Source organism: Fukomys damarensis, unplaced genomic scaffold (genome assembly GCF_012274545.1).
Source record: "Fukomys damarensis isolate Sample0158 unplaced genomic scaffold, DMR_v1.0_HiC HiC_scaffold_31, whole genome shotgun sequence".
Classification (NCBI taxonomy): domain Eukaryota; kingdom Metazoa; phylum Chordata; class Mammalia; order Rodentia; family Bathyergidae; genus Fukomys; species Fukomys damarensis.
This window is the reverse complement of record NW_022900943.1, coordinates 20,299,740-20,311,828: the sequence shown is the minus strand read 5'-3', so window position 1 is coordinate 20,311,828 and position 12,089 is coordinate 20,299,740. Positions and strand designations below refer to the sequence as shown.

Below are 12,089 nucleotides of genomic sequence, written 5' to 3'. Positions count from 1 at the left end.
TTTTTCATGTTTTAATAATACCAATAGAAAACTACTACTACATTGTGTAAGAAACAAATACAGAAAATAAAAAATGTACACAGAATAAAATAAAAATTACTATTTTTAACCAGTCCAAAAAATAACACATACCAGAAAAGTGAAAGATAAAATATTCATAGCACACTGTAAGGCTAGAATGTTAGGCACTAGGCATTAGCACATATTTTGGGAGGAGGTAATTTGATAATAGCTATCAAAATTTACAGCTAGTAAGACCTAGAAATGTATCCTACAGATTTGTTTGCAGATGTGAGTAATCTTAGAACGATAGCCATTATGATATATTTGTCGTACACCACAAATGCGTAAGATTTTAGTTATCACTTTCATACAAAACTCTGAAAGGTTTCAGCTGTAACTGTTAGCAATAAAGGCCAGGCATTTTTCTCACAAAGATTAACTCTTTTGACTACATACAAGTTAGAAATGCTTCAGTACCAAAGAATATGCACAGATAATCATTAAGGCCAAAATTTTACAAAAGAAGTGGCTGAAAAATTCAACTCCCCTAAAGGAGCCAATGGATTTGAAGTTAAACTAATTAAAAATGTCACATAAGTTTAGTTGGGTGGGTAATAGTGGTGTTTTTTATGGATGGGCTTTTTGCGGGTAGGGGATGAATTTTAAAAACCCAACAAAACATTGATGTAACTATGGAATAACTTTCAGGTTTTACAGATCATTAATAAAAGCTCAGAACTTAGCATCTTCGTTGTTTCAAATCTCTTCACACAGTTATGTGAAACTTTAGTGATGGTTTAAACATAGTGGAATTTTTATTTCAATAAAATACTTGCACTTTTTAAATTTAGGAGAGATAAATGTGAACTGGAAATAATATATTCATAGAAATTTATTGAAATCATCTATATTTGAAAAAATATCTTAAGTAGTAAGACTAAATGTAGCATCAAGTAATTGATAGCATTTAAATTGCCAGGTGTGGTGGTACAGGCCACGTCGGAGGCTGGGGCAGGAGGATCACTGTAAGTTCCAGGCCAGTGTGGGCTACACAGTGAGTTCAAGGCCAGCCTGAACTGCACAGTGAGACCCTGCTTCAAACAAATAAACAAACAAAACTCAGCATTTAAATTAAAACATAACTTGAAATTATTCTTAAAGACAGCCAACACGTGTCCTGCTATGAGGATGGGTGTCTGGGAGACTTTTATTGCAAAGCTGAATCAAACAACCAAATGACCTGGCTCCCTGAGCCCTTACAACTTAACCCTTTGCTTATTTAGGGACCTGGTGATCCGGGGACCCCTGACAGTCTCATAGTGTGGGCCACTTGGGAAAAGGTGGTATTAAACTGTGCTTCACCCAAATTTTGTCTACTGGGACCACTTTTTTCTTTCTTAGCTCATTGAGCTTTCTCACAGTCTGCAGAGTGGCCAGCCAACATTCTTGTGCTTTTTCTTTTTCTCCTCCTGATGGATAATCTATCTTTGATGGAAGGAAGCAGTTCTTCCAGTAGGTGTTGCACTAGTGTTTTTATACACTGTGGGAATCATCTTCCTTGTTTCTAAGGAAACAACCTCCTCAACTGATTTTCTGTAGTTTCGTTACATACCTGAAGACTTTAAAGAATAGAATAGAGCCTAGACCAGGCTTAGGGCAAATGGGGAGTGGCCAAATGCCTGAAAAATGATGGTGGTTTCCTTATTATTCATGTCTTAAAAGATCATTTAAAAGGTCATTTGCTGTTTCTCAAGAAATTCTGGGTTCTTTTGATTTGCAAGTGGCAGAAACAGAGCTAGAAGTAGCTTAAGCCACCATCAGATGTTAAGGTGGCTCACCAAAACAGCCAAGCGGCTGTGTAGCATGGGTGGTAATCAGGGAGTCACCCCTCCTGGGAACACCTCTGTCTGGGGTCCAGGAGGCAGGAAAAGGCCTCTCTCTGGTGTTCATGGGTTTCTGCCTGTGGTGGGAATGTGGTGGTCAGTTTCTACCCTTTTAGGACAAAGCAGAGCAATGTCTCCTAATTAGATATTTGTCCCATAAACTGGGAAGACATGACCTAATTTACACCAGAGTTGGAGAGAGCTTTGCATTCTTTCGTTAGTAGCTCACAGGTGTGATCCCATCTGTTCCTTGATATCCTCAGGATCAGGGTATCAGAATCTCCATGGAGAAAAGCCTGGGAATCTACACTCTGAACCAACACCCTGGTCACTCTCAGAATGACTGATTAGCCCACCTTATCCTTACAGTACTTTTTTCACAGGCCAAGTTTTGGGCAACTTGCTGTTACTTATGCAGGATGCTTGGAAAACCCTTTATAGCTGTCTCATAAAAAAGCTCCCGTAAGCTCAGCTGTCACTTCTGTGAAATACTAACTACTCTCCTTTGCCCTCTGTAATCTCTGCTCACCATGTACCCAGCACACACATTTCTCCCTTTAGAAACACTTAACTTTGTATATATTTGAAATAAACAAATGACATTAGGTAAACTTTATATGCATTTATATTGACTTCCTCTTTATTTAATGAGGGCAGAAATTTTATAGGGGAACATGAAGATTTTGTATGACTTTTGACACGATGACTTTTCCCATATGCTAAAATGAAAAATCTATTTATAAAAGATTGCAAAATTGACCTGGATGACGTTAAAAAATCTATTATGGGTCGGGATTTAGCTCAGTGTGGCACCAAGACTGCCTTGCAAGCACCAAGTCCTGAGTTTGATCCCCAGTACACCCCTCAAAAAAGTAAAAGATCTATCACTACACTTAAACGAGATTTATTTTGTAGCCATACTTCCGAGGCATTGCTGGACATTAAGAAAGTTGTTGCACTGTGTCAGGACAAGATCATGATGCTGGAAGGTTTGCAGAAGTCATATAAATTACTCCAAAATACATAGATTGCCGAACCTGACTCATCTTTCATTGTTCTAACAGGTTACTGTTCATGAATGGAAAGAAGTATTTAGGCTGATTTTTCTTTTGACTTACCCTTGGAAATAACAAAAGCCTCTCATGCCTTTATCTGCTTATGCTCCTCGGTCAAGGATTTCAAAGTGTTTTACAAGCACAGAGCCAAACCAGCAATTTTTCCTAGTTCCATCGTGTTTAGAACCAACCCTTCCTGAGTGAAAAACAAAGCAGAAAACAACAAGGCAGTTTCTCAAGTGTTCCAGGGTAGGAAATTTGAAGAAGAAAAAAAGAAGCAAGAACAAAACTCTTTCTCGTTCATTTATGGGTTGTGGCATTTCTTGACAGCAATTACACAAAAGTCTGATTTGAACTGTTGTAGATTAAGAGGAAAGGAATGAATTTCACAGTGAAGCTACACATTCCAGTTTTCAAACAATCTCTTGTCAACAGGCTAAATAATGTTTCCAGTGCCTTTATTTCTCTCAAGCTTGATTTTACTACTAATCACCTTCCATTCTCTTTCTACACACAGGGGGTGAGCGAGTGCTTCCCCCAGCCAGAGGTGGGCGGAATGTCAGCCACAGAGGTGGGCCAGTATGTTCTGAAAAATCCTATGTGATTGGTCGCTATTGTCTTATGACTTTGTTATCGGGGAGAAAACATTTAATTTCTATGTTATTTCTGAAATCTCCAAAACAAAGTTTTTGTCAAAAAGAATGCTTTTAGTTGTCTGTCTATATTTCTACTCCAAAACACAAATTCAAAGTATTACGAAGAACAAAAAATTCAAACGATCTTTTTTTAAAGTCAGTGTAATTTTATGATGTTGTATATTAGAGGCAGGATTGGAGGTTAGTAGGGATAAATTTGGACTAGTAAAAAAGCATGTAATGCTCATTTAAGTGCTTTTTTATTCATTTAAAGGACAGGATACTTTTTAATCCAATTCTAAAAAGATTAAAACAAAATTTTGCTTTTATTAGTGACAGTAGTTTGACTGAGTAGCCTTTTCTTTTCTTTTTTTCTTTTTGGTACCAGGAATGGAACTCGGGCCCTTGCACTTGTAAGGCAGGTGGCGAAACCACTGAATTAAATCTCCAGCCCCTCTTGGTCTCTTAAAACTTTGCTGTAAGTCCAGTTTTGCTATTGGCACGTGTTTATTTCTAAACCTTATCTTATTTAAATCCTGACTTTCATACCATGCAATACTTTGCATGTATTATTTACCAATAACTTCCATCAATGTGCCAATTGAGTGCACATTATTGCTAATTCATAAACACGAAACATCTCTTCCGGGTATTTTGACTAAAACGTTCTTTAGGAGACAAATGTCGAATAAGTTGTGTGAAGCAGGTCTGCCATGACCACTGTATCTTGGCCTGCAGTTTCTTTTTTTTTTTTCTTTTTGGTACCGGGGATTGAACTCAGGTCCTTCAGCTTGCAAGGCAGGCCACTGAACCACTGAGCTAAATCCCAGGCCCTTTGGCCTACAGTTTCTACCACATGCACGTCTTGTAAGACAACACAATCACAGTGAGTTATGTAAAACCAGTTTATTACTCACAGATGGACAACAAGGGACAACAGAATCCTAGAGGCTCATGAAGCCACGCTCCCGAGGCTCAAAAAGCCTGCTTAGGTTAAGATGGAGCCTCATCTGTATTTATCCCATCACATGGCAGCTAAAGGACCTGGAAAACAAACTCAGGTTTTACACCTGAGGAACTCACATACTGGACTGAAGCATTGCAGGACAGAATGTATTCTTAGCACATTTAGTTTACTCTGAGAACTACTGCAAGCAAGAAATGGGGAAAAGGCTGGATCACCAAGGCCACCCTGGGCCTCGTCCTGCAAATTGCTCAAAGGTTTGGGATAAATGTAGAGAACAAGTGTACAACTGTCTTTGTGCTTTGTGTTATAAATAAAAAATGAACGATGAAAAATCATATACAGAATGTTTTTATGTAGGAAATCCTTAACACCACTTGATTTAGAATCAGAAAATAAACTAATATACATATTTAAAGCTTGCTTTTCTCTTTAATCTGTATTCATTAAGATTGTATCTACCAAATAGTGACCACAGTCTGTGACTGCGTACTACCTTAAATGCTGTGTACATATCACTTTATTTAATTCTCTTGCCCCGAAGACTGGCACTCGTGTCATCACTTTGTCACAGAGCATGGAATCTAAAGTTTGCCACCCAGCAAGGCAGCGACTGAGCTTAGAATGAAATCCTGCTTCCAACAACTTGAAGCTGATGATTCGCTGGAGGTAAAAGAAAGTAACTTGGAGAATTACTGTCAGTATTAAAAAATCAAATAGAATGACAGAAAAGAAAATTTAATAGAATAAAACAGTACAGAAAACAACCAGGAAATCACAGATAAGGCATTATTTATGAAGTTTTTGTTCTAAATACACATTTAAGAATTGTGTGAACTAATTCTTAATCTAGAATGCATTTCTTTTGGCTGTAAATATATGAAAATGTACTACTTTAACATTAAAAGAAATAGCAGTGTGATTTTAAAGAGGTGAACATCATAGCCTAATTTTTAAAAGGTTTTATATCATAACTATCATAGGATAAAAGATACATGTAGGCCCAGAGCTAAATAGTCTATTTTGTTTTTTAAAGATCTATGCTAAAATGAGAAAAACATCAGATTAGTCTACTTATCGGACAGATAGAACTCACATCAAATACAACCATACCGAACCACAGACACACCAAAATAAGGTAAACATATAATGTCATTCATTTTCTTTCCTGAAGCACAAAGGAGCTCACTCAGCAAATAACAATAAGCAAATCATACAAATAAATGTCTATGAATATATTTAAGACTAGTGATGATGAATTCAATAATAATGTAAGGTGATTTTCACTAAGGAATGCTGTCTAACAGACTTTTGAGTAGAAAATGGTCAGGTGAATGAATCTCTGTACCACAACAGATTAGTTAAGAATGACATCTGTTACCTAAGTCACCTGCACTGCATGGACTGTGAAAGCCATCTTAGAAGTTACACTTCATTTCATCAAGGGCCTGTCTGACTTTTGCCCTTCATTAAATTTGGACTTAATCTACAAATCAACCCCTCTGCTCTTCATCTCTCTCACACACAAGGCTGCTGGAGGGAAAGAGAGGTGAGGCTAAGTGCAAACAGGCACGTTGACCTATATCAGGGTTTTCTAGTCTGTATATCTGTGCCCTCCTTTCCAGATATTTACATTTCTTTATTAGCTTTCATTTATGCACTCCCTTATTACCTTTACAGACATTATAAGATATGAAGTCCAAAGTCATACCTAAAGTAGCTGGTGGATCTAAAATTGAAGAAAACACCTTTAAGTCTTAAAGGAAAAGAAAAAAAACTCAAAAATTCCTGACAATCCTTATAATTTAAAAATAATTTCAAGTCATGACTCACATTTTAGTTTACCTTTTAATAGCTCAGAGCACTCCTTTTAGATATGTTCATGTTTTCAGTAGCATCACCAACTTAAAAAATGGACAATGAAAAGATGTCCAGTAGCATTCTGAAGCTTCTAGTTCTGGCTATGTCCCATACATTCTGGAAGGTAGAACTGATACAATGTGCCTTCCAGCTTGCCTTTGAAGTTTTCCATCTGTCTGCTTCTGAGGTGAAAAATTTAAAAACAGGAAGAGTCTGGTAGGGAGTGAAGATTCAAACACACTTTGAGATCTCACACCCATTATGTTTCCTAAGATCTCAGCAGCAGTTGCCAAGAGGGATATTCAAGGATTTAGCTCAGTGGTTCCACTGCCTGCCTCATAAGCCATGTGCAAGGACCTGAGTTCCATCCCCAGCGCCATTAAAAAAAAAAATCAGCTAAGCATAAAGGAGCCTGTTTCTTACCATTTCCTTTCCTGAAGCTTGCACACTTCCCACTGAAGTAGAAAAGAGATTCAACAGGGCTCATGCTCCACAGCATAACCTGAGAAAGACCTCCTCCTGGCAAGAAGGGAACTTGTTTCAAGATATCCTCTTGAATTGTAAAACCTAAGCAGTTGGGGAAATAAAGGAGTAGTACCTCCTTTGTCTTGGTCGATGACTAGGATAACTTCTCATACCTTCATCTTTTATTTGTCATGTTTCCTCCTCTTTTGAAAACCAAATTCACATGAACTGATGAGCCTTCTTTTTTGTTCTGGCTGCAAATATATTTTGTGAATGTATAGCAAATGATACTTGTAAATATGGTTTTACATTTTAAAGTGTACTCCATTGAAAATACCATGGTATAGGTATAGAGAGGGGACGATAAAGTTTTAATTCTTTCCTATCAGAGAGCAAAGCATTCAAACATAAAGTGCCAAACAGAACTGGCTTAGGAAAGTACTTCTTCGCAATTCAGAAAGTCAACCTACATTAGCCAAAGGCAGCATTTCAAAGTGCAGAACATGTGGCCCCATGTATGGCTAATGCCCATGGTTCTGAAAACAGCTTACTTAACACTCAGGAACTCTGCACTTGGGGAATAAAACATATATGTTACAAAGGATGCAGAGAGATCAAAGTACATGTAAATATTTCAACACCTTCCATTTTTATGAGAAAAGTTACTCAGTCCTTAAGACCCTCTCAGGGCTAAACTGGATATGTGACGAGATGTTTGTGTATGGACATTATTCTGACTTCGGATGCTATCCTTTAATTGTATTACTGAATCTTAATCCTAAATATAAATGAAAACTGATGCTCATTATCAAAATGTTCACCCTTAAGGGAGGTGAAAGGGTAGGATCCTGCAAAGCCTAGAAGCAGCTATTTGCAATCGCAGGCCCTGACACATCTTATCCTAGCACCTCAGCCATTCATTTGGTTAGACACCATGGAACCAAGTCCCTCTGACAGGATGAAAGCCAGAGCAGAAAACATTTGCCAGCACTATACAGAAACGGGGAAAAATCTGGCGGAGCTACTTTGATGTGGCTTCGGAATTACAGACACTGAAAATCCAGACAGACATCGGAAGTCCCCCCAAAATAAACTATGCTGTTTGCTTTAAAACATTTGTGTTCTATCGTTAAATGTAGTGAGTATACAATCAACTCTGAAAGAATTTCTATGAGAAAAAAAACTGGGCAAATTACTACTGAATTAAAATGAATATGTGAAAATAACATTTACCCTACAGAAAAGAAATTGTGTTCTTAGCTGTGCAAATATGGGATTAACTATATTTTATAATTTTCTACTCTAAGGAAATATTAAGGAGTTACATTCAAGTCCTAGGAATGAATGCTATGCTATATTGAGAAAATCTATTTCCTTTCCTTGTTTGTTTATATATAGTACTTGGAATAAATTATGCAACACAGGATTTAAGATATGTTCTAAGAATTTATCCTAAGATCACAATGCGATTTTAATTCCAGGTTATAGAAAAGGATACTCTATTAATGAGGAGGCATAACATCACACAGTTGAATGTTCCTAGATGTCTAGTACAGATTAACATAAACATTAACTGGAATATCTGTATTTTTTTTATTATACTGCAATCTGAATGTCCAGAAAATTATTATGGAATTAAACAGACAATTGCATACAACTGAAAAATAAACAGCACTTTCAATGTACAGAGTTTAAAGATTTTTAATAATATTTCTTTAACATAATTTGTCCTTCATTTTAAAGCTCTAGCATACTGATATTTGAGGATAATGTTTCCAGCAACTACTACAGCATAGTATTGGGTGGAATAGGCCATTGCAAAGGAGCCTATCCTGTCAGCATCCAGGGCTTGTCGATACCCAATGACTTGCCCCAATTTATGAAGATGCAAATCTACACAGCCATAGTTTATGGAATCTGTTTCTTTTATAATAAAATGAAGCAATTATAACATCACATACTTACAAATTAAGATGATTTTAAAGTACACAAAATACAACAATTTATGCCATGTGGTTATATGAATAATATTCCTAAGTCAAACACTTTGAAGCACAGAACTATATTTGAAAAGCATGTGGCTTTCAATTTCTGATATTCATCCCTGAAAGAAGGCAAAACACAACAATAACATGTCTCTGAAATGCATATTTCTTTCTTTTTTTTTTTTTTTTAAGTACTGGAGATCGAACTCAGGCCCTTGTTGTGAGGCAGCGCCAGAACCACTGAGCTAAATCCCCAGCCCTGAAATGCAGATTTCTAACACAAGGTCAATCTAGAAATACATTTTAAAATTCAGTAAGTTGCCTTTTTAAATCAGTATGCTCTGGATATAATTCTCAAACACAATCTGAACTGATTTCCAACATTCGTTCACCGTCTAACTTTTGCTCCCTCATAAAAATATACCATGGGACCATTTGCAGTTGCATAATTTTCATACTGACTAGCTCAAAATATCTAACCACATAGGAATATCTTTTTCTCTCTGCATTTCCACATATGAAAAAGATTTTACTTCATTCTCATAATGAGCCACCACTAGCAATAACATTTTCTTTTGCTGGAGCTTAAAGTAAATCTGAACATCTCAAAAGGTTTTTATGAAACTATCAACCTGCCAGTCATAGCTGAGAATAAGTACACTTCCTTCAGACAATTTACCAAGTGAATACAGTAACTAGACACAGAAAGAGACCATCATCCCAAGAATGAGATACTGTTTTTGACTTTCTGACCCTGTCTGGGCACAAGGGAGATACAGAACCAGGTATCCCTGGAGAACCTTGTAGGTAGATGCCCAAGGATCTTACACCGAGCTAGAAAATGGAACCACCTGCTTTCCGCCCACATAAACCTCCTCAATATTTCGGTCATCTCCTGAAAGAAAAAGAAAAATCCATTAAGTGCTTTGGTGTTGATAATTATTTTAATTGTCATTAAGAGAGATTTAGAACAAACCATTAAAAAAAAGAAAGAAATCCAAAAAAGCTGCCTTCCCCTCCTCCTTCTGCCTCAGCTTGATTACAATCTGGTCAGAATGACATGATCAGAAGAATTTGAGGAGTAGGGTCTGACTTCTGCACCTAAGGCAGAAATGACATCTAGTTGAAACCACCCCATCCCTGTCCCTTCAGCTGAAGTGGTTGGTTTGCATTTTTAGCACTAGTTGGAAAAGGAATATGAATTTTTTCTGCTGCAGAGTCATACTCAGCATGGTGAGACGAGCAGCCTGCAGAAACTGAGCTCCACAGGAAGTGACGTGTGCACCGCCCCCATCTCAAGTTCACGCAGCACTCAATGGAAGGGGAGGCAGAGGAGATCCTTCTGCATTACTTCTGGTTTCTCTCTCTTCATGAACAGAGTTGAAGAGGAGTACAGTGGAAGCACATGTGGAGAGGGGCCAGGACACACCTGCCACATATACAACAGGACAGAACAGACTAAGGTACAGAAGGAGAACAAGAGGGTTCAAGGTCAAGATCTCCAGCCCTTTGTCCTTTATTCCTCATCTTAGGACTCACAATGGTATGTTCTAGGGCTTCATGTACATTTCAAATAGGACCTTTAAAACATGTTTGAGGGCCAGGGATTTAGCTCAGTGGTTCCGCCACCTGCTTTGCAAGTGCAAGGTCCTGAGTTCGAGCCCCGGTACGGAGGAAAAAAAAAAAAAAAAGCAAACCAAAAAGAAAAAAACCAAAACATGTTTGATGCTGAGGTGAGTTAAACATGAATCAAAGCAGGCTAACATACAGAGTTTAGTATGTGGTACAGTGAATACAGAGAACCATGCACAAGAAAAAGATTTTATTTAGCATAGAGACACACATGCACCTACCTAGATAGAAGAACTTCTGAATAACAGCCTAAAATGGAAAATAAAGATAGTAAAAAATACTTGTAATATCTTGTACATTTACATAAGGAAATTCTGAAGAGACTTGTTGGCAAAGCCCAGAAATTGATATTTATTTCTCAATGTCAAAAATCTATTTCTAGTAATTAATAGTCTTTCCCCAAAGCAGACAAACAAAAATAAATTCCTCTGATCATTAACAAATATTTATCCATTGCCAGAAAGTTCTAGGTATACAATGGTAAAATCTTCAGAGAAAAAGGATTACATTAATTAAAGAAGTTAATTTCACGAAATGAGTCGAATATTTCGGGAAGTATATGAGATAAGATGAATGGGGTTGAGTCCCACTAGCAGAAAATCACCTAGTAAAAGGGGGAGTAAATAATATGAGACTAATGATGGAGTCAGGACGTACTACCTAGAAGTTACGGCCAAGAAGGCCATTCTGACCCTCCCTTCACCAATCTCTCCTGAAGCAGGTGATCAAAGATAGGAAGAATTGTCTGGCCTTCCCCGGAATCAGGTCGTAAGACCTTCCCTCGCTATACTTAGTGGACAAGAGCATCCTTATTTCTGCAGACACAAGGTCACGGTGAAGACGGAATAATCAGGTCTTGCTAGCTTCCCCCAGTTCAGTGTCACTGGATCATGCTCTCTCCTTTATTGCATTTCTCCATGACTCTACATTCTTCATCAAACTAAATAAAAATGCTCAGGTTTTCTAATTTCTTTGGATTTTCATTTCAATAAGAGGGATCTGTTGTCACATAAAACTTGAACCTAACATGGTAGGGGAAGAGATATTTTTTTCTCCCCTAAAATGATGAGTGATACAAACTTGAAATAATTCAGCATTTTTCTTTTAAACACTCAGAACGATACACTTGTCACATTTATGTTAATAAATAGGTCAACTTATAAATAATGATAATAGTTAATTCTTTTTTTGGAAAACTATCGTATAAATGATCATTATTAAAGATGAGTTAGTTTATTATATTCATAGTAAAATATTTTATAAGAACAGAACCCCTTTTCTTATGAGAAAATTGATATAGCATAGTGGTCAGTTGCCCAGCCTCTGATGTCAGAGTCTTCTCTCTGAATCTAAACTCTGCTAACCAATACTAGCTATAAATTCTTAGGTAAATCTTGTAATTTCTCCTAAGCCTCACTGACACTATAATTAACATGGAAATATTTACAGTACCTATCTCTCTTGGAAGTGCTCCGACAATTAAACAGAATTATGTCTGAGAGTACTGAATCCCATTCCTACCCAGCATTTAGAAGTGTTCAATGTAAGTAACTACAGAATGGCTCCACTCCTTATAAACACACATCCAGCTACACAAACACTCACAA

The 12,089-nt window shown here is 37.2% G+C and overlaps 1 protein-coding gene and 1 long non-coding RNA gene across 2 annotated transcripts in view; one reads left to right on the top strand and one right to left on the bottom strand.

Annotated features, from left to right (window-relative positions):
* Positions 1-4,122: 4,122 nt before the first annotated feature.
* The window catches only part of Gda (guanine deaminase), a 76,608-nt gene continuing 68,641 nt past the window's right edge, over positions 4,123-12,089 (bottom strand). The window contains exons 13-15 of the mRNA XM_010638443.3: positions 10,704-10,731; positions 6,386-9,745; positions 4,123-5,203 (exon numbers count right to left, since the gene is read on the bottom strand). Of these exons, the coding sequence (XP_010636745.1) occupies positions 9,675-9,745; positions 10,704-10,731 (99 nt within the window). The 3' untranslated portion in view covers positions 4,123-5,203; positions 6,386-9,674. The remainder of the gene's footprint in view (positions 5,204-6,385; positions 9,746-10,703; positions 10,732-12,089) is intronic.
* Positions 5,167-11,249, top strand: LOC104872262. Its single transcript, XR_783103.3, has 4 exons — positions 5,167-5,209; positions 5,577-5,678; positions 10,229-10,313; positions 11,201-11,249. It is a non-coding gene; the product is annotated as an uncharacterized LOC104872262 (long non-coding RNA).